The sequence below is a fragment of the Ostrea edulis genome, chromosome 1, assembly GCF_947568905.1.
Source record: "Ostrea edulis chromosome 1, xbOstEdul1.1, whole genome shotgun sequence".
NCBI classification, from domain to species: domain Eukaryota; kingdom Metazoa; phylum Mollusca; class Bivalvia; order Ostreida; family Ostreidae; genus Ostrea; species Ostrea edulis.
The window spans coordinates 66,551,748-66,575,877 of NC_079164.1; the positions used below are offsets into that span (position 1 = coordinate 66,551,748).

Genomic DNA, 24,130 nt, shown 5'->3' on the forward strand with positions numbered 1-24,130 from the left:
AGGTTTTTGACACACCTCAATGCAATATATCAGTTTGATTATTATCTTGTAATTACATAAAGTAGATGTCCCGACACTTCCAAATTGGATGAAATAGTAATTCCTATGCAAAATTGCATGAATAATTCCAGTTAAGTTACAAAAACCCAAACCATAAAACAAAGCAAACTACTGCTCCTCTTTTAGGAGATTTAAATTAAAATTTCCGGAATGGTCAAGAAAAATGAGTATCCTTACGCTGAGTGCTGCCGCAATGGCACAGATTCCGACGGGCCAAAAGCAGAACAAACAGGATAATATGGCGGGAACCAGCCAATCGTTCCCTGTGTGGACTACAATACGAGTGGGTACCTTGTTGGTTAACTAAAATACAAATTATTTCCAGTCTGTCAATAATGTAATGTTGATATTAAAAAGTTAATCTTGTTTATTCCAGGACCCAAACTGCACAAACACTTAAGGTTTGTTAATTTGAGTACCTGTGTTTTATATACATGGTAGGTGAAGATAACGAACACTAATCAATCTCATTACTCCCATAACCAATACAAAATAGATAGAAGGGCAAACACGGACTCCTGGACACACTAGAGGTGGGATAGGTGCCTAGGTGGAGTAAGCATCCCCTATCATTGTATATAGTCACGAGAAGCTTATCACGTAAAGATTACACGTTCAAGAAATGAAAGTAATTTTGGCTAATTCTATACAGTAAGTTGGGGTAGTTTACGCATTGTAAATCGCGGATTGTGAAATAGCGTAAAATGTCTCCACTTACTTTATGTCGTATTGAATGAGCAAAACTACTTTCATTTCTTATAATTTAAGTTATAAAGTCGCGTTTCACATTATATTATGAATAAAAAAAAAAAATTAAAATATGAATTATATAAAATTAATTTTTCTTCAAAATTATTCATCAAATAATATTAAACGCGAGAAGAAAAAAGATTGAAAGGAAGAAGAAGTAATACGCCTCTGTCCCTCGTGGACCACCATTACAGTACGTGTCTGCCTACACACCATATATAATGGGTCAGAACTTTCCCTATTTCGGTCAAGTCAGTGGCCTTTTCAGACGAATTTTCATGATTTTTCGGTTAAGTCTAAGTTCTAATTACTGGAAATTTGGATTATATCCATTTACAAAATTGGTTTATTTCTCATATTTATGTTTTGTGTCTAGTAAAATTATATGACATTGTTAATAATACTTTTGATAATTTTAAACAAATTATCAACCGTCACAAAGGTGGCAACACACGACAAACTGTTTCACAGACTTATTGTTTATTTAAAGGGGATAAGAATTGGTGTTTTTAGTGATGAGAGGATTATGGAAACAAATAGCAATTTAATGGATTATTGGGATATCAAAAGACTTATTGCATTGATATAAATAAATTTAAGTTTACTTAAAATGTTTTATAGTAATCAATAAGTATCCTCTTTGAATGTTAAAGTCTGATATATTGTTAGGTGATGCATGGTAAGGCTAATTTCAGTTCATGTCTCATGAGAGGCAGAGATTGACCAATCAAAATCTAACAATAAAATTTCGGCCGTGCAGCGCGTTACTCTTCCTCTTCTCCTACCTACAGCCTGGGAGGAGCGCGTCACTCTGCCTCTTCTCCTACCTACAGCCTGGGACGACGGACGTTTTGTCAAGTTTGTGAGTTACCTCCTTCCACCCCGCCAATTTTGTTGTTATTTATTTTTGTAAGCGTTTTCAGATCCATTTTCATGATTTTTCGGTTAAGTCTCAGTTCTAATTACTGGAAATTTGGATTAGCTCCATTTACAAAATTGGTTTATTTCTCATATTTATATTTTGTGTCTAGTCAAAAAAAATTTATATAGCAGTAGAAGGAAAGATGTTCTATAATGTATGCCTGCATATACAACTCAAATACAGTACTCCTATTTCAAACATTAATATAATCTCCAACTTGTTCACGGTACTTGCTGATAATGATCAGTAACTTACGACAACATTCGTGAAAGATGACATCGGATAACCATAGGTTGTATGCTGCTGTTCATTGACCGGGGGCTGCTGCTCATAGGCCGGGGCCGCTGTCCATAGGCCGGGGGCTGCTGTCCATAGGCCGGGGGCTGGTTGTATCCCGCACAGTATGCTAAAATTCAACATGAGGACACATTTAACCTTTACGGATCTACAATATACTAAAAGTTATTTTCTGAGAAAATTAATATGCATCATCTGATACTTAATACTTTTTCAATGATGAATCTTGACAAAATCATATCAGATTAAAACTTGGCTGCAAAGAGTATACATACGATCAGCTGGCTGTTGTGTAGACTGAGGAGGTTGTTCATAATTTACATCACCGGCTGAAAATAAGATTATCCATGTTCTACTTAGAAAATTAAAACAATTAGACGAGAGACAATTGATGTATCCAGACAATTAAAACAATTAGACGAGAGACAATTGATGTATCCAGACAATTAAAACAATTAGACGAGAGACAATTGATGTATCCAGACAATTAAAACAAGTAGACGAGAGACAATTGATATATCCAGACAATTAAAACAATTAGACGAGAGACAATTGATGTATCCAGACAATTAAAACAAGTAGATGAGAGACAATTGATGTATCCAGACAATTAAAACAATTAGACGAGAGACAATTAATGTATCCAGACAATTAAAACAAGTAGATGAGAGACAATTGATGTATCCAGACAATTAAAATCATTAGACGAGAGACAATTAATGTATCCATTTCGTCGACATTTTCAGTCGCAATGCTACTCTCAATTATTACATGCCATTGATCCCTTTATGTTCATCTCAGATCTAATTACTCTACAAAACGTGATATAAAAGAAGCACTCCACTCATGATTCAAAGATCAAACTACGCTCTACAACAACCATGGACCTGTGATTTTGATATAACACGAATATTTGTGATCAGGCCCCAAGACCATAAACTGAAAATAGACTTAAAAGTCAAAATTTTTATTACTTATATTTTATCTTAAGATTTATGTAGCACAGATGTTTAAAAAATCTGTAATCCTTATTAGCATTTATTGTGTGGATGGTGACAACAAGCACTAGAGATGTTGATCTCAATGAACTGTTTGTGCTTGTGCTACTCCCTTGCGTAGAATGGAAATATATTTATTACAAGTTGAGAAAATCTAACCTTAGAAATCGTACGATTTCCTTTTAAACACGGTGTCTTATTTTACTAAAAAAAATTATATAATCTTTTATTATTAATTTTATTCATGAGGAGCAGCGTTTTAAGGCATTAACCGTGCTCTTTTTTCCCTGCTTCCTGAATGGAAGGTTTTTATAAGGGGTGGATTTATAGCTCTTTAATCAGTTCCAATATTTTCTCATAGACCTACAGTTTTGCAGCTAGATATTATCTTCTATCCTTATTTCACTTATTTTCTCCCTGAGTGGAGGTCCTTTTTATTATGATTTCAAGAACGCGATGACTTAGAATTAAAATGCATTAAACCGATTTACTTTGAACCCACATTAAAACAGAAAGTATTCGTTCTTAATTGTTATAACATCAAAACAAGAGTATAACCTTCAAAAACCCAGGTCCACATGCAAGAAATCCTGAGGATCAATGACGTTAGTGGAGACTCAGGTCACCCTGATATTTAACATCATTTTGCATAAAGCCTACCCCACAAACAATGAGCTGAATAATTTCATTTCAAATTTAGATTTAAACAGAAATTTAGATAAGGCAGCAATTTAATCTGATACGATTACATTACCTACATTATCAACATTTCAGGAAATAAACTCTGGGTGAAATTGTTCTCAAGTTATGAAATGACCCAAAATAGGTACTGACTAAAACCCGGTCTCGGTCCCGGTCTTCGTTCCCTGACTAAACCCTGGTCTTTGGTCCCGATCCCAAATTTTTTTATTAGATAAAAACAGAATATTTGAGCCCCAATTCCCGTTAATTCAGATATGAAATCTCATGCTTGCATGATCATATTATTTTCTTCTTTCGTAAAATAGGATGTGAACACTCCGGGACCGGTGGGACCGACAAATTAACAGTGCTTAAAGCCTGTCCCTGTCCCGACATTTTCCCCTCATTATCCGCTTTAATTTACCTTTTCATAAAAAAAAAAAAAAGATAAGGACGTGATACTCAATGACATTCCTTTATATACGACATATGTTTCTGATTTGAGTATTGTGTGTTTTATTCCAATTTTCATTTCTATGCCAAAATCGAACTCAGCTATGTGACATTGTCCCCCCAAATGAACACTTTACATTACATTTTCATAAAAAGATAATGATATAGAAGAGAAATAAAATATATGTACTTATCCTGGTGTATTTGTTTGTAATTCATTTAAGAAATCAAATATCATTTTTTAATGTTGTTGGGATATGACATGAAGTTGGTCACGTGATCAAATCCTATAACGCCCGAAGGGCGTTATAGTAGATTTGATCACGTACCAACTTCATGTCATATCCCAATAACATTAAAAAATGATATCTTATTTCTTATATTTATATTTTCTATTTTGATTTGTGTTCTTACCGAGCTCCCATGATTATGTAGCAGATGACCAAAATAACGATCGTAGAACACAAAATATAGTTCGTAAGAGTTTTATCGAATAAAAAATTAGGAACAATATCAAAGAGAATATAAGATATAGATATTTAATTGAAAATAGTAAAAAAGACGAAACATGTGTAAAAATAAAGGTAATTTAAAGGGTAAAGTTAATTGAAATGACAAGAAGAGCGGAGTAAACTACATCTTGGTGTGATTTGGTCGCGATCAGCGATGGAGAAACTGGCGTCGGTCTAGCTTACTAAGTTGAAAACGCAATTGTTGATCACAGATTTCGACAGAAATTCAAAGGATCTGAGAGAATTGATGGTGGATATGATGGGTCAAGTTAACGTTAAGCTCTTAGTCAGGTTTTTGGAAATAAACAACGGTATGTTCATCGTTAGGACTCGCGGTTGTAGCCATGCAGGAGACGATTCAAGACAGTAGGACAGATTTAGACCAAGTGCAGGTAGGTTGCGTCTTTTATTTACCTTCAGTGTGTGTAAAATAAAATAAAAATGAACTGACGTAGTTTTTGTTCACTTGAGAGATTTCTGTTGTAGGATTTTAATGTCAGAAGACTCGCACCGGTACCCTGATATGAACATGTAAATTTTTCGAGCCTCGAAACCAGCCTCGCTTATAATCATGCCGAGTCATAGCCGTGATGGAAGTTGCCAGGAAACAACAGGTTAACTTATCATCATGAAGTAAATAAATGTAGGCTTATAACTCTGCCTACATGTTTTCACTTCCAATATCATAGAACTTTATTTTATAAATTCGCCTGCAGAAGTTGCAGACGGTATTTAAAACTGTGTAAAATGAAAAAACAGAAGGATATATGTTTAATGTTTCTCTTTTATAAATTGATGAAATTCTTATTTTTTACAAAATAAACTGTATAAATATCCTGCTGCGTTTATTTCTGTTATGATGTCATTGCAGTGGCGGATCCAGGGTTTACGAAAGGGTGTGTGTGAAAGTCAAGTATTAGTCAAAATGCTTAGCAACTTTGGGTGCCAATCTGGAATTTTACTAATCTGGAATTTTACTCACACTATTTCTATTATTTAAATTTGTGGCGAGAGGGGTGTGTGTGTGTCTAAATCCCCCACTGCATTGCATAAGCAAGAAGCCAGGGTGAAAATACAGGAATTGACTTTTGAAGCGGTGATTGTATTCATACGCAAGAACAAACTGATCACATGACCAATTTCATGTCACACGAAATTGAACATCAATTTCATTAGTACTGTCATATAAGGAAGTGCATTGGCAAATGTAAATATTGTTGCATATCATTTTAAAAAATAAATGAACAATTTTTATTCATTCAGGTCAAACAACTGACCAAATTTTCAAATACAATGTTGGTGTATACAGCTGACTGTTCTCTCTCTCTATTATGACGTCACAAATTAGTTGTTAAGAAAAGCCTCTATGTAGATTAGAATAATACAAAGTAGCGTGCATGTGCAAAACATGAGAGTCCAGAATGCACAATGTATGAAGTACTTCAGAAAATTATGTTCATTAGTGAAATGAAAAAGAAAAAAAATTATCCTTATATTTTATTATAATTTTTGAAACATGAATAATTATTGTTGATGACGATTGCACTCTCGTCCACACCCTCCTCCCACCCCCACCCCCTTCCCAGAAAGATTCTGAGTATCAATACAAGAATAATGCTTTTGAAAAGCAAATGTTCAATTTCATTTTTATGCCCCCGCAATCGGAGATTCGGGGTGCATATATAGTTTTTGATCCGTCCTTCTGTTTGTCAGCAAAAACTTGAACCTTAATTCGCCATAACTTTTGAATGAATGTTGATAGGGCTTTCACATTTCACATGTGTATTCCCTGTGACAAGACTTTTCTTTACAGGACAGTCTTCACCTTTGAAAGACATACTTTTGAAAATCGATAACCTTAGTCATAACTTTTGAATGGTTAGTAAAATTACATGAGGGTATGAACTGAAATGCTTTACGCAGGCATACTTTTCATGAAGCGCTAACAGTATTTGTATTTTCAAAACTGAAATTTATTTCTTAACTGGATGTACATGTTAATGTCTTGCATATTTATAAATGTAGATTTCATCGTTATATCGCAAAACGTATGCGCTATGTCGTGAAACCAACGTGTTAAAACACCAAATCAACATGTTATTTCGCGATGTTGACTATGAATTTGGAAGTCTGAATGACAAACACTGTTCCATCTAAACATGGGATTGCGAGAGAGGACATTTTGGAATTTTGTAAGAGAAGTTTGTTCGGATGAAATAAAAGAGAAAACGAAAGAGAAAAATGTAATATGATACAAATTAAATCCTTGATGTTTTTAACTGCATTTTTTTTTCTTCAAAAAATACTCTCTACTTATTTTACTGCATAAATGATGAATAAATGTTATATCTGTAAAGTATGATAAACTGTTTGGAAAGGAGGCGTTACATGCTCACACATGATGTAAAATTTGAAAAGAGATTAAGACTTTATATCATTGATACAGGAAACCCATAAGATAATTGTTCCTCTGAAAGATTAGTGCTTATTGTATTGCTTTTCAAAGGTTGCTATTTTGCATTCCTTATAGGAGTTATGAGGTTAATCACTGTTTGTTATCTTCACCTTTCATAATGCTTTCAAACTTGCACCAAATAATATCCTCATGAAACGGCCAGAAATAACGATTTTTACCAACGCTGTGCATGGTCTTAATTTCAACTGAATCATGGTCTACATCCAAAATTGTACCTGGGTAGATTTTTCTATCATACTCCACAACGCACCACTTCCCTATGAGTTCCCCATCTGTGACCTTCATGACCTTGCTATCTTGAAAATCCGATGTTGCTGTCACATTTCCATTACAACTTATGCCATACAGTTTCAGTGGACTGCTCTGATGTTGCTGTCACATTTCCATTACAATTTATGCCAGTTTCCGTGGACCGCTCTGATTCATTGTGTTCTTTCATAATTTCACGACACATGTGTTTAGAAGGATTGAAACAAGCACATTTGGCTGCACAAACACAGGACATACATCTTGTTATCATACTTCTTTCGTTCGCATTCGACCTATGATCCAGTGCTCGAGCTGGGCTTCGCCATTTTCGCCAATGGCGAATTTTTTTCAAAAATGGCGAAAAAAAATTGAAAGTGGCGAAAATCCCTTTTTGCAATAAATTGTATTTTTAATCCTTTGTCAGTGACACATTATCGCTTGTTTGTTTATGCAGTCAAAATCTGTTTATTCAGTCAACGCGTGCGACCGGAAATCTCGCGTCGCTCCAGTGCACACAGAGCTGGTCACAGTCTCGGGTAATTTATGGCTGCAAAAAAGTCGGTGATTATGTAATAAAGTACATCGGACAGCTGTTTACCCTGCTGTGGTCAATTGTTTAACATTTAAAGTCGTATTCATTATCGTGTTATCATCTCCACATTAATGTCAATTCTTAACCAGAGAACCGACCGGTAATTAAATTGGCCGTATTATGGTGTATATGTTTGTTTTTGCGGCCAAACTTGTTGATTACAAGATTTTGATTTTGATGTGTTTGATTTTAGTTCGAATATTTCATAAACAATGCGGTCGGTCACCATTGATATGGACATAGCAATTTTAATAAATAATTTTCTTTGAAGTTCGGTGCGCAACAGTATAAAAATGCTAATCTCATAAGACTATGCACCCCATTCTATTTTGACACTAAACTTGTAGCTTCTGACCCTAGTCAGTCTAAAATTAAAAAATATCTATGTTTGGCTTTACAGTTAACCCCACCTGCTCAAACATCTGATTCTCTCCAAATTGCAAAATCTTCCATACAAAAACGGAAATTTAATAGGGAATGGTTGAGATACGACTCTAAATTGGGCTTGATGTTTTGTGACATCTGCATTTCGGCCAATGTACACAATGTTTTCACTGAGGGGTGTAACATCATGAAGTTTATATTTATATGATTTATTATCTGAATTTTGATTTCCATAATAGAATTTATCAAACAAATCAACTTCTTATTATTTCAGAAAGAAATGTTTAAGTATGGTAGCTGGATATGATTAAGTAATGTAACTGATTCAAAATGCTAAAATAAGTGTAATGAATAAAATAATATATAATATGATGGAAATAATTGTAAAGCATGTGATTATTTGTGCCGCGCCACTCCCCGAAAAAGTGGCGAAAGGGAATTCTGGTCCAGTGGGAGCACTGGACCTATCCTGGTGTAATGTCATTGTACCGGTTAGTTTTAATATTGGCAGGTAATACCAGTTCCATTTCTTGAAATGCATTGGGTTTTATTTGGTACATCACGACATTTGTTTCCTCTGAAACAATTGCTTTGTAGAGATCATTGCAAATCAAAATGTCCCTTCCATGACTAAGTAATCTATCTGCCGTCTTTTTTACTGTAACGCTAACACCATCTGGGGCCCCTTTACCATGTCCCGACTCTGAAAAGTTCCAAGTAGCATGCTGAAAACCGTAATTTTCATGGGTTAACTTTTTTAACAAGAAGTTCTTCGATCTATATTGTGTTGTTGGGCCATCACTTAAAAAGTGAATTGCTGTCATCTATGGATACGTTTGTTTGATGTGAGTAAGGATTGAATTAAGATGAGCTCAAATCACAGAAGCATCATGGCGTGTACTTGATGATAGTGTACAGAATGGCTTCGCTTCCGGTTCTGTATAAATTATACCTGTATGTGGAGAAACTAATGCCCCAAAGTGCATACCTTGAACTTCGTCTATTAGATTGCAAGCGTAGTTTTCTGAGAAATCTACATGTACCATGCAATCTGTGCCAAATGCTGATTTCATTTCTTTAACGGCTGTGTATTGATGACTGATGTTGAATACCTGTCTACAGAACTTGCCTTTAAGTAGTCTGTTTGCTTCTTGAGATAACTGATGCAATGTTAGTACTTCCTTCTCCTTGGACAGTATCGATTTGGATCTCACCATTGGTTTTTCTCTCTTCTGTTTTGTTTAACGACTTTGGAATTATTATCTGCGCATTTGCCTTTCCTTCAATATCCATAGGATACTCAATCTCTCTATCTTTACACGTTAAACACTCACCATATTCGTACACACACTTCTTTTATCTATGCTTTAACATACACTTCTTTTGTCCATGCTACAACATACATTTCTTTTATCGATGCTACAACATACACTTCTTTTATCCATGTTACAACATACACTTCTTTTATCCATGCTACAACATACACTTGCACACAAGTCACACGACTCAACTATTTCATTCACTGCCAAACCAATTGACATATATTTCATGTTTTCATGTAATTTACATGAACATGTGTCACGACCTGAGCATTTTGGTTGTACAATGTAAAAGGGTTTTAATGTACAAATTATTGGTATGACATTTTCATTTCTGGGTAACTTGAAAGAAATTGTTTGTGCAAATTAACAAGAGAGTCACATAGTAATCTATTTTAGCATCGTTTTGGATCTTGTTATCGTGTCCTTTTTGCCAGGCATTGATTTACTGTTGCTGTCTTCAAGACCGAGAACCCGTGTCACAGCAGGTGTGACACAATAAAGATCCATCCCTGCTCAAAGGCCGTTATCACCGAGCATATGCCTGAATTTTGCATTACTTCACCGGCAATGGCGACGCCTCCATATGAGTGAAACACTTTCGAGTTAAACAATATACAATCAATCGATCTTCAAGAAATTCCGTAACCTTCTGTTTGACGTCTTCTTATGCTAGTATTGCCTCTTTTCAGAGCTTGGTTGCTTTGTTGGTATTTCTTCTTAGTTTTCATGTAGACACGCCTAATCTTCTTCCGGAATCTAGACATTACTCGATATTTTTTTCAGAACCTTTCCTGAGACAAATATTTGACAGAATACGCTTCACTTCTTTCTTCTTTTTTTTTTTTTTACTTTTCATCGAACATCTTCTCTTTATTTCAGAAACATCTGCATTGTTGAACAATAATTTCTTACTGACAATTTCGGGGATTGTTACGTTCTCTATTTAGATCTTGTTTTTAGTTCTGTATGTAGATCTTGGTTTTAATTCTGTATGTAGAACTTGTTTTTAGTTCTGTATGTAGAACTTGTTTTTAGTTCTGTATGTACATGTAGAACTTGTTTTTAGTTCTGTATGTAGATCTTGGTTTTAGTTCTGTATGTAGAATTTGGTTTTAGTTCTGTATGTAGAACTTGTTTTTAGTTCTGTATGTAGAACTTGTTTTTAGCTCTGCTTTAGGGATATTTAGCTGCAAACCAGTTTGGCCCTAATTTGGCTTTGATCTTTTTGATAATCGTTGCCATCGATTCTTAACAGCAGCTTCTTTCTTTGCTTTTTTCAATTCTTCTTCCAGTTTTTCATTTTTCCGATAGACTTTCATGCGCTTCATTCGTCTTCTTCCTCGTAGTATGTTGCTTTTAACCTGTACAGTAGATAAAGGTATGGTGAGGAGGTTTTGAGATTGTTCTAAGATTTTACTCTTTTTCGGCCATCTTTTTTCTTCTCGTCATTGTCTGTGTATTTTCCTGGCATCCCTTTCAGGAAGAGACTTGACAGATGGCCGTTCTCCGTTTTCTTTTCTCTTTTTCTATCTCTCCCTCTCTTTTTCAAGAAATTCAGCGTGTCTAAAGGGATCCGATTTTAATCACGCTCTAAAAATCTCTTGCCCTCTCTGATGCCTTTTTTTACCATTGTTATACAGATTGGCTGTTGACTGCTGAAGTGTTAACCTAAACACTCCTATTTCTTATAATGGATAAGTCCAAGTCCCAGGTATTGAATAGCCTAGGTGTGAGCAGGTACCTTTTGTTGGTTTTATATTTATATTGGATGGTTATTGGTATTTCGACCAATGGGAGACCCTGGCGGTTGCTAGACCAGTAGCTTGTCTTACATGGGTGTGACTGCTACATTTTAGTAAATCTAAAGGTACTAGGGTTGTTCCATACAACATCTTTAACTGTAAGTAACCGACGTTGTGTCCTTGGGAAAGGCACTTTACATGAATTTCCTCACTCCACCCAAGTGTAAAAGGGTTACCTAGCTATAGACAGTGAAAGATATTGTTAGAATGTTAGTGCTCTAGCGCCTGTAACGACAGCTTGCACTGTATGCTTCCCAGGAAGCTGAGAAAGTTCTAGACTGATATAAGGTCTGCCGGTTTTTATTCATACATCCTTGAATACGAAGGGTTTGTGACTATTGTGATAATTAATATTTTAATAGGTCAATATATAAAGCCCAGTTTTAAACCAACTGTATAGAGGTTAACTAAGTTCCATAAACCGGTATGCACTGTATATATCATTGACTTAATCTAATTATTTTATTTTAATCGCAGAAATAGTGTAAATTATAAATTAATGGCCTAAGCATTAATTTCTATTAATTGAATGTTCTGTGTCTTTGTTATTGTTGAAATATGATGTCTTAGTATTGTGTATGTGTTGTTTGTATGTTAATATGTTGTGATTGTTATTTTAGGGTCATCTCATCTTTGTTTTATTCCATTAATTCCATTGCTGATAGTAAACTCACAACCAAACAACTATCTTCTCCAAGAACGATCACCGTTATAATTCTGGTCCATCAGCTGAACTTAAGCAAGGATATTCTGTCAGGATTAAGACTGAAAAGGGAAAAGCTCGGTAGATGTGTGTATTCTGATCGATAACAGAAACCACGAACACATGCGGAATTCCAGACACGCATACAGACCCACCAGTCGTTACTAAAGGTACTAGATTGAAAATACGGATATATTTAATTGCTAGGATAAAATTTAGAAATACATTTCAAAATTAAGGATTATATCTTCCTCATGCAAAACTTGGACGAATTTGGCTCCAGTTTTGGCACTTTAATTTTCCTTTTAGCTCTTACAAGTCTTTTGTCATTTCGAATTTCCAAAATTTCTGCTTGAGCATTACTGAAGAGACATTATTTGTCGAAATGCGCATCTGGTGCATCAAAATTTGTACCGTATAAGTTTTACATTGTCAGGACAAAAGCAGCTTACAAACGAGAGTGATATTCCTGTAACTCTGCTCTCACTGAAATCAGACGTCCGAAGGCCTTGGATGATCGCACCAATGAACAGCTAGTGCATAGACAAATTGATTATTCCTAAGTAGATTACTCGTATTGGTTTTCAGGTCAAAGGTGTTTTTTTAAATATTGATTTCAATGGAGATAGAGGGCATACGTGTTTCACAAACATGTCTTGTTTATCAGCTACCTGTGCTGCATTACATATCACATGAAAGTGAATAATGAGGAATTGTACAGATGACCATGGACATTGATATCAACACAGCTTTGAGGGTTTACCAATCGAACACGAGTAACCACTACAACTCTACAACACAAGAAACTTTATTCATCATCAGAATACATAGAATGAAAGAGAGTATGTCAAGGTACACAAAATGCTTCTAATACAAGACTTGTCTTGTCATGTCGAATTAATCACATAACACAACTACAAATTGATACTGCTGGACGACAATGGTAAACAGATCCTTTGTTAGCTATTGTACATTTTCAAAAATCACACATTCATAAGGGGGATCTTTTCTCGTCCACAATTTCTTTTGCTAGATGTCCCAAGGATTCTTTGTAGTGAATTCAAAGATATCAAATGGGTCTTTTGTAGTGAAGCCAAAGCGATCTTTTTCAAATCGCCAAACAGTGAAGTACATGACAGCCAACAAAATGAGATATACCAGGCCGACTCCAAAGGAGATCAGCGTCAGAATCTTAGCCGTCGTGGCACTAGATTGTCCACCGACGTGATCTCCGACTTCATAACGACTTCTTGCCTAAAACAAGATAAGCATTGGCAATGACTATTGCATGACCATTTAAAAGACGACACGTAGTTTTATCATTACTAAGCTTTATCTTTTAATTTTATAAATATAATATTTCTTTGTGCGCATGTGTTTTCATCAAGGTGTCTTTTTAAAAAGAAATTCTAGGTAATTTTTAAAAAGTTTATTGCTAATAGAAATAATGAAATGTATTATTGCATATTTGTACGTCAGCACAATTGTAACCCATTTATGCAGGAAAACATTTATGGTCTACATTGCTATCAATTCAATCACATGGATTTCATGTGATGAAGAAATAAAATTGTTGGGCATTACAATTGATTTTAAACTTTCTTTCAACACACATATTACCAATATTTGTAAAAAGGCAGCAAGGCAATTAAATGTTCTTAAACGAATAGGCAAACATCTTAGCAAATTAGGTAAATTAACCATATATCACTCATTTATTATGTCAAATTTTAGTTATTGCCCGTTGACATTGCACTTCTGCACTGAACAAAACACCCGCAAAATTGAAAAGATTCAAGAAAGAGCTCTGAGGTTTATCTATGGTGACTATAAAAGTACTTACGAAAACTTATTAAAACAATCTAAATTGCCTTCACTATAAACCAGAAGAATGCGAACAATAGATTTAGAAACTTTTAAAATTAGCAACAAAATGTCCCCACTTTTTTTTACAAGATCTAGTTGTTATAAAAAACCATTCATACAATTTTAGATATACAAATACAGCGGAAGTACCAAGACCTAGAACAACCAGGTACGGGATTAAATCTTTTAGATATGAGGCAGCAAAGCTCTGGAACTCTTTGCCAAACGAAGCAAGAAATATTACATCATATAATCTATTTTCAAATTATATTCAAAATTGGTGTGGGGAATTAAATTGTAAATGCAGCTCATGCAGATTCCAGCCTTTCCTGCCTAAATCTTAGAGTTTTGATCTAAATTCTAACTATGCTTCTAAGCTTACATGTACAAAATTAACTGTATTATTTTTACTCTACTCTGTCTCTTAGGTATGCATATTTATTTAGTCTATGTATATATCCATATTTTTATGTTTGTGTTGCAAACTGTTTTCAGTGCTACATGTGCATCTTAATATAGCTAGTCTCTGTGTATATATATGCATGACTTGTGATGTCTGTATACATGTATGCGTCCTGTTTTATTTCAAATTTCTGTTTTTATGTCTATGCATGCAATTATATATCATTAGTGCTTTGTGTTTTTTATGCTATATAGTCGGCTAAAGAGCTCTTAGCTCATGTTTATTGTTACCTGTATATAGTTCCGACTTTAAATAAAAATTACTTACTTACTTACTTACTATGGATATCAGCAAATAATAAAATCATTGTTATTATTGTCATTGAAACAACGATCCTGAAGAAATAATAAATACGATTATTAAAGGAAACATCTCTTCGGCTATTCTCTTGATTAAGAACAATATATAAGGCAATAGATACATTTAATATTTAAAATGATGTTGAAAGTGGTTCAAGTATCGCCTAACAAAGGTCACTTTACTAATGGTTATCACAAGTTCGACTTAGTATTTACATGTAACCACCATTCCGTAGTCAAATTTTAAAAACTTCAAGGATAAGCACGATAATGTATTCTTCCGGCCATCTTGTAACAATGTATTTTGTTCTATATTGTAACTGCCAAATATTTAAAAAATGCGATGGCTTGTTTATATTGACACCTGGAACCTGAAAACTATTCAGCTAGGACATAACCCATTTCACATAAAATGTCCGATTGATTGTGCTGTTTAAAGAAATGATCAGGTGAACTTTAAACTTTATGATGTCGATCAAAACAAAATTATGCCGGAAAAAAATCTTCCTCCATTTTATCTCATGATGTAATGAATGCTCGGTTTAGGTTTGTGACACACCTCAATGCAGTATATCAGTTTGATTATTATCTTGTAATTACCTAAATTAGATGTCCCGACGCTTCCAAAATTTGATGAAATACATGTAGTAATTCCTATGCGTACAACATTGTTTGAGTAATGCAAGTTAATAAATGAATTATATAAATGTTTCCTAACAGCAACAAAAAACACAAGCAAATCATACAACAAAACAAAATACTACTCCTCTTTTGGGGGATTAAAATCAAAATTGTCGAGATTGTCAAGAAAAATGAGTACCCTTACGTTGACTGCTGCCACAATGGCACATAATCCGGCGGGCCAAAAACAGAACAAGCAGGATAAGACGGCGGGAACCAGCCAATCTCTCCCTCTGTAGATTACTACAGGAGTAGCTACGTTGTTCGATGCCTAAAATACAAATATTTCCCGTTTGTCAATAATATAGTGTTGATGTTACAAGAGTGCATTATTTCTGAGCCCAATTGCACAAATCGTGAAGGTCTCTCTCTCTCTCTCTCTCTCTCTCTCTCTCTCTCTCTCTCTCTCTCAGATAGAACGATAGGTAGATACGATAGATAGATAAATAGATAGATAGATAGATAGATAGATAGATAGATAGATAGATAGATAGATCACTCAGTGTATCATTAACAATGTAGATTATTAATATTTGTCATTTTTCATAGTGAGTAGAATGTCAATATTTGTTTGTCTAATATATATTTCCTGAAAACCAACATTGTCTTGGCATTTTCAGTACTTTTATAAATTCCTTTTTGCAAGAAGTTATAAATTCATTTTGTTTCAAGTTAAAAATCTTAGTCTGGGGAATGAGGAGAGAAAGAAGGAGAGGAGGAGAGAAGAAAAAGGGTGAAAGGGAGAAGAGATTATACATTTACCACCTATCCATCCGCATCCCGTTTTTCACCATTACAGGATTTTTTGTCTATGCACTGGTATGCATAATCATATTAGACCGAAAGCTTTTCTATACTAAAATGCTATATTCCTACAATTGCAAATATTTTTCAGTTGTTTCCCCTATTTCAAACATAGGTGGCGCAAGACTCGTTTACGTCCTTGTTGACTTCCGGTGTACATAAGATTTATGAGAGATTGTAAGTTTTTTGTTGTGCAAATAGGGAGCGGGGGTAGAATTCCCGAGATATGAAGCTTTTAAAAAATTCAATTGGTTCATTGCCATCATATGTGACAGGACAACGATCGTTTCAAGTTCCACTCAGCGTTGTGCGCTATAAACTTCAGTCTTCAGTCCAGTCCACGTCCGACTACACAGATATCTGATGACGACTTTATTGCAGAAAGTATTTACGGGGGATTAAACATTTGCTCTGTAGATCGTAATATTCTGCAAAAATGTTTTATGCTGAAATTGTATCTATCCTTAGTGATACAGTGATCAATGATCTTATAATTCTATGACTCCCCCACCCCCCACCCCCCCCCACCCCACCCACTAGACTAGATCTATAATCGAACAGGGGAAACTTGAGTCAATATATAAACGAAGTATGGTACAAAAATATATTTCAGATGTCATTTAAAAATCAATTTTAGAGTTAACCAAGGTCGTCAAAATATGAATGAACGCGATTGCTACCAGCGCCCCCCCCCCCTTCCGCCGTCACTCGGTACGACGACGCGACTGTAATGGAGGGGTGGCTATAATCAGACTGTAACTGTAAGGCAGTGAATATCCCTAGGTCTTGTTTTCGTTTTTGATGACTGGATTGTAAATTAATTTGAACACTTTACTTTCATTGTTAATTTTGTTATAATTCAAAAAGTGTTGTAAAATATTGTTTGAATTTCAGGGAAAACGAGTCTGGATTCTTCAATAGTCAATACGTATGGAATTAATCAAAATATGAGATGATATTGTCAAACTTTCATAACTTATCAAAGTTTGCATTATCATAGTTATGTTGTTATGTCATGTTTATCAACTGACCCACGGACAGTCCTAGCCTATCTTAACTGTTGGTGTAAACCACAAGAAAAATGCATCTCAAGCGATTAAGATATTTCTGAATTTTTTAGAAATAAAATTTGAATCATATCTTTTTTTATCAAAATTAAATGGAAATTCATAAAGCTATAAATTTATCCAAGTGAAGCAAATTACAAATTTCACTGTCATACAATGTTGTGTTTATAATAAAAGCCACACATAGTCCTATTGTTCATTGTGGTTTTTTATTTTTTTTAAAAATCATTGCATTACGTTTTTCAATATTCACTTGTAACTTCGATTTCAATCTGAAGTATGAACATTCAAATTAATTGACCTTCAAATTGAAAAGTGTACTACATTTGTTAAGTGATGTATTTTAGTATTAAATCATTCATATCATGAACTGTCATGGTACATATAAACATGATAAATCCTTATACGTGAAAGTAAACACGGGCCAAATTATGTAGGCCTACATCAGTTTCCTGCAACACCATGGACAAACGTCATTTGGATACAACCATTCCTATACGCAGGATACAGTCGAGCTTTTCACGCAGAGTACAACCAACTCATAGTATATCAATCATAGTATATGGATGGAGACTTGAATTTAGAAGTTGAAAGAAAGCTCGAATTTCCGTCTTATTGCAATCCAAATTGTAATATTCAATTAAAATGTAGAAACTCGAAATTTTGAATCATTATTGTACACCTAGCATATGGGGTAGTAAAATTTATTTGACCTGCCAATTTTTATGCTCTCGCTTGCCTTATAATATGGACTAATAAAAAAGTTAATCGCAAGGACTGTTTACCATATGTTTAAAACAATAAGATGCGGAACCCCCCCCTCTCTCTCTCTCTCTCTCTCTCTCTCTCTCTCTCTCTCTCGAGGATTAAGAATATCAATTATTAAATATATCCATATATCTCTGAATCTCTATTATTAAGCTGTTAAAATGTGTAGTTCAACAACTTATAAAGAATTCTGATGTATTGTATATTATATAATCAACCTAAACTACTGTTTAAGCATGTAAACTTAATTATGAAGTTTATAATGAAAAACGTTCAATGTGTATTGAATGTCTTTATTTAATCGACGTGACAGAGAACATTCGGTTGCAGCTGAAACTCTCAACGTGCTTTCCTTTCCGCCCAGAGAGTCTTGCAATGCGTTTTCTAAGTTCATCTCTAAGCGCAGTGAGGTTCTACGAACCGTAATCCGCCATCATTACTAAATATTCAACAACTTTCTAATCTAAACGTGTCCTTCCGACGCTCTCTTAAACTTGAGGTTAAAAACGCCTTGGACGTTAACGGATCGTGCGCCACCTGTAATCAAGGGCGAGTAATTTGAAGTTTTGTAAATTATAATTATAATTTCAAACACTATTATAACCGCGGACTTGTTCAAGGTACTTGCTGATATCCACTATTCACTCACGACAACATTCGTGGAATTAGATATTGGAAATCCATTCGTTATAGGCTGCTGCCCAAAGGCCGGAGGTGTGATCCATAGGCAAGGGGTTGGTTGTATCCTGCACTGTCCGCTAAAATTCAAGATGTAAATACATTTAAAATTTCCGGGTCTACAATATACTAGAAGTCTGAGAAAATCAATATGCATCATCTGATACTTCATACTTTTTTAATGATGAATCTTGACAAAATCATATCAGATTAACTTGGTTGCAAAAAGTGTATTCTTACGGTCAGACTGAGGGAGTTGTCCATACTTTACATCACTGCCTGAAAAGTAAGATTATTCATGTTCTACTTAGACAATTAAAACAATTAGACGAGAGACAATTGATGTAGACAATTAAAACAATTAGACGAGAGACAATTGATGTATCCAGACAATTAAAACAATTAGACGAGAGACAATTGATGTATCCAGACAATTAAAACAATTAGACGAGAGACAATTGATGTATCCAGACAATTAAAACCATTAGACGAGAGACAATTGATGTATCCAGACAATTAAAACAATTAGACGAGAGACAATTCATGCATCTATTTCGTCAACATTTTCAATCGCAATGCTACTCTCAATTATTACATGCCATTGATCCCTTTTAATGTTCATCTCGGATCTAAATACTCGACAAAACGTAAAATAAAAGGATTAACGAAACACTCCACTCATGATTCAAAGATCAAGCTACGCTCTACAACAACCATGAACCTGTGTACTAGATATAACACGAAAATGTGTGATCTGATTAGCATTTATTTGGAGGAGGGGTGGCAACAAACGCTAGGGATCTTGATCTCAATGAAATCTAATAACTCCCCCTGTGTAGAATGGAAATGCATTTATTACAGGTTGAGAAAGTCTAAAATAAGAAGTACGACTTCTTTCTTAAACAAGTTTTTTTCTTTTTTTTTCAGGGCAAGTATGAATACCTGTGTGACCAGTTTTCATGTAGCGGGTAATTACTAAAATTGTAGATAGTTGTTTGTATTTGATCATTCGACTGCGTGGATTTCAGTCACAATACCCCCCACCCCCCACCCCACTCCCACCCCTACATACACACACACCGCTCCCTTCAATCGTCTTGTGTTGGTTGCATTTATATTTTTAGTAAATGGAAAAGAACTTTATAGAATGTTGCGCAATCTTATAGCTGGATATGAATAATTTATGTTCGGTTGAGACTGGTATATAATCTAGCTACAGAACTGTAGCTGTCTGACAAAATATTGGGACACATCAGAGATCCCTGCGTGATCAGTCCCAATATTTTCTCAAAGAGCTACATTTTTGCAGCTAGCTATAATCTTTTTTTTCTGCGAGCGTGATTTCAAGATCACAATGACTTAGTATTAGAATGCATTAAACCGATTTACTTTGATTCCACATTGTTTATTGGAGTTATGAGATTGATCACTGTTCGTTATCTTCACCTTTCATTAAGACAGAAACTATTCATTCTTATCTAGTTATAACATCAAATAAAGAATATAACCTTCTAAATACCAAGGTCCACATCCAAGAAATCCTGAGGACCAATGATGTTAGTGGAAACTCAGGTCAACCAAATATTTAACATCATTCTGCATAGAACCTACTCTACAAAGAGCTGGATAATTTCATCTCTTTGAGGGTGCTGCACCGAAGCGGGAATTTTCCCTAATCGGAGCTCCGTGCCAGCACTCATGACGTAGAACTGACCTTCATTCATATTTACACACATTGCGTATTTGCCATTTAAATACCTGAAGGATTCCCCAGTACTAGGGACAAGCCTAATACATTTTATGTGTCAATATATTATACATGTAGTCTGAAGATAATTTTTAAAATCGTGAAAATTAAATTGTCTTCTTTTTTCTGAGTATTAGATACAATGTATACGGTTAGGTCTACATGTTAGAATGTATCAAATATTTAATATTCTATACTACTACAGTCCAGAAGCTCTTATACTCGTACACTGTATGTATTATTTTCTACAACCAACAATTGGCAACTGTACATTACTCTGACCACAAAACAAAATATGAGAAGTTTAATATGCATTTATAAAGTTCAACATTATTCGAAGTATATGCACCTGTAAAAATTGATTCAACATAGCAATTTGCTACTGAAATACATACGTAAACTCAAACTGTTAACGGTTATTTACCTTGTTTGACCTTAAAGTTTTTCTTCTGAAGCTTTGCATAGTTCACAACGGATTTTTGGAAAAGGCACCATGCCTTTGTCACAACTTTCATTCAGAAAAACATACAAGTTTTCGTTAGCAGCCTTGACTTTTAAAACACAGATATTACAAGCTGTATTCGGCGTGTTTGTTGAGAGTCCTATTCACAAACTAAACAGTGTCCAGGTTGGAAGCTTATTTCAAACTCGGCATATGGTAATAAACAGAGATTCGACATGAAACATTTATAAAAACTAAAAGTGTGTTTCAATTTTGAAAAAAATCTAGATGGAAGACGTAATATGAAAAAAAATCTGTTCGTGAGGGAGACGAACCCTGTCGTTTTAAAAATAGAAAACATCTTTACATATAAGAGTCGACGACCTTACCCACTGAACCACGCAGTAGATCATAAATTACTAACGAAAATTAATGTACAGGTGACGTTGAAAATAATATCAGTGAAGTCGGGTTTTTTTAAATTTACAAAAAACTGCCCTCGTGAAACAAAATTTCAAAGCGACAATTTTTTAGTGGGAAACTTGAAGAACATGTTCATGCTTTTATTTTGTTTCACGGAGGCAGTTTTTCTGAAATCCGAGGTTATCCCTCCATTTTGACGCTAAAAATCATATAAATCGCTTATTGCTTGATTTAAACTCAAAATATTTTGGCTAATTTTGTCAATACACGTCTTTTAAACTTATTTTCAAAAATTATTGAATCAAGACATAGGTTCCAATTGGTTTTATCATATCTTTGAATAACTTAATTTTTTCGATCTTTCATGCATCACCTTTAGGGAAATTAACATGAGACGTGTAACACCTTCAGAAATAAACGAAAATTTGAATAAGGCAGAAATTTAATCTTTAGAATCGGTTACATCACTTATATTATCAAAATTTCAGAAAATAAACTCTGGGTTTAGAACGACTTAATCACAATGGCAATCTGCAGACGATACATGAATACTTTTCTCGGGGGGGAGGGGGTGGGGGGGGGGGGGGGGGGTTAACACCTGCGTGACATAAAGTGCATGTTGAACCTTTTTCGAAAATCAGATAATTTAATCAAGTTGAAATCAGAAAAAATCAGGCTGAGACCCTTTAAATATAATATCCAAACCACAACTTCTGTGTTGTGAATTAACTTATTCACGATTTGGCGACAAATGCAGAGTTTTTGAAATGTATTGTTCACCCAAAATCTTTCAAACAGACAGTTTTATCTGTCATTTGGCACAAATTCAAAATACTCTCACAGTGACAGAAAATGAAACTTCCTGGGCAGCATTTCGAAAATAAGAATTAACTTTTCTATGAAAGACGTCCTTTCTGAATAATCTTAAAATTTCTCACTTTCATTTACCTTCATTTCGGTTTAGAAAATAAATCTACAAATTGAATGTATGTACGCTCAGCTACTGGGTCATCGGAATCGTTTTTAACATAGAAATTATTTATTTTAAAGTTAGAATATCGTTTTATATCACCAGATTTACTCACCATTCACTTCGTATTTTCGTCCATTCGACATTTTGTTATCTAGAATACTTCAATAAAACCCACAGTCTAGTTCCTTCGTTCCGAATCAGGTCTGACGTAGAATACAGTATAATTATGTACCCGGAAGTTAGTCCTGACATGAATTCATAGCTCAGTGGCCACTAATTGTTTTATTCATTGAGTATTCTTCTGTTATATGTATCTGTATGAAAACCCATTGAGCTCATTTCCGCAAGTTAGAGAAATGATTTTTCACTTTATAACAGAAGTCTGTTTGGATTAAATAAAAGAGAAACTCAAAGAGAAAAATGTAATATAATACAATTTTAATGCCTAAAAATTCAAACACCTTCATGTTTTTTAATTCTATATTTTTTTCAAAAAATACTTTCTTCTTATTTTACTGGATAAATGTTGAATAAATATTATTATATTTACAAACGCTTCGAAAAGGGGTGTTACATGCTTACTCATAATAAATCTTGTCTCACATTTTTGTGTACTTGTAAGTAATTTTCTAACGTGTAGATGTACACACAACATCTTACGTAAACGATCTCAATCCCTCTAATTATAATGATTAAAACATTCTAGGGGAGTTTTAAGTATGCTTGTCCCCAATAGAACAAGACTTTGCATGAGCAGTTACTTATCTTACCTTTAAAAAAAGTGCTTAGCTTCGCTTAAGGAGGTATGCTACACCAGAGAAATTTGATGTAGATGAAAAGTTAAGGATATGTACAACAATATTTTGAAATTGAAAATTTTCAAATTTACTTTATTTTGTCAAAAAATACAGTTTTAGTAGAAGGTAATCTGAAAAAAAATATTTAAAACCCCTGCTGGACTCGAACCTGCGACCTACAGTTTTAGCACTCGGCATTCTAACCTACTGAGCTACTCGGCTATGTATTTAAATGGAAAAGGAAAAATCAAATATTGCTGTTATCGATTTTTTTCATCCATGTTTTTAAAGGAAGTCAGCCATTATGACGATGTAGAGTACTACCTTAAGACATATGAAAAGTTTTCGCGCTGCGTAGTAGAAGCAACTCACAAACCGCTGGTCTCTCTGATCAATACCCAAGACTTGGACAAAGCTACTTTATGCTGTCAGTGCATGCTCGCGTGACTATGAGGATACAGCTTGCATGCAGAACATATTCCAGGAAAACACCTCATACTTCCTGATGCACTTAGAAAAAGTACAATCAAAAGACAAGAACAGAATGAGGCGATACAGAGGAGGTCGAACAAAATGCTGATTCACTAGAGACTTCGAGTCCACTATCAGAGATATTACTAAAGCTAATACAGCAAGCTACAGTTGGAGACATCATCCCGCAGGAGGCACTCAACCACACAAGACATGAATGGCAGATGTACATAAATTAGATCACCAGAATGGAGTTGTGAGACTATTTTGTATCGTGCGGTGAACTGTCTGTGTTCAGAAATCGAATTCTTATTCCAGATTCACTTAGAAATGAAAGTGTGTTGAATATCCATGATGGACACCTTGGACTTCCGAAATGCCGAACAAGAGCTCGGGATTCGTTTTGTGGCCTGATATCGTGTAGGATATTTTCAAATATTATAAATCCCT

General features: G+C 34.6%; 1 protein-coding gene and 1 long non-coding RNA gene across 2 annotated transcripts; one reads left to right on the forward strand and one right to left on the reverse strand.

Annotated features, from left to right (window-relative positions):
- Nucleotides 1–4,812: 4,812 nt before the first annotated feature.
- On the forward strand, nt 4,813–5,509 carry LOC130052376 (uncharacterized). The gene is made up of 2 exons (XR_008800706.1): nt 4,813–5,065; nt 5,160–5,509. It is a non-coding gene; the product is annotated as an uncharacterized LOC130052376 (long non-coding RNA).
- A 7,497-nt stretch (nt 5,510–13,006) lies between these two features.
- Nucleotides 13,007–22,555, reverse strand: LOC125646852 (uncharacterized). Its single transcript, XM_056144111.1, has 5 exons — nt 22,525–22,555; nt 19,094–19,106; nt 18,799–18,907; nt 15,656–15,781; nt 13,007–13,455 (listed from the first exon to the last, which is right to left on the reverse strand). The coding sequence occupies exons 1-5, from the start codon at nt 22,553–22,555 to the stop codon at nt 13,231–13,233; spliced, it is 504 nt and encodes a 167-aa protein (XP_056000086.1). The 3' UTR covers nt 13,007–13,230.
- Between the last annotated feature and the right edge of the window lie 1,575 nt (nt 22,556–24,130).

What these genes read in the sequence shown, in the direction of transcription:
- LOC125646852 (XM_056144111.1), bottom strand. Translation starts at nt 22,555, where the DNA reads ATGTCGAATGGACGAAAATACGAAGTGAATG. An exon ending in CTAATTCCACGAATGTTGTC is followed by an intron (nt 15,782 to 18,798) that starts GTGAGTGAATAG and finishes TTTGTATTTTAG; the next exon opens with GCATCGAACAACGTAGCTAC. An exon ending in CCATTGTGGCAGCAGTCAAC is followed by an intron (nt 13,456 to 15,655) that starts GTAAGGGTACTC and finishes ATCTTGTTTTAG; the next exon opens with GCAAGAAGTCGTTATGAAGT.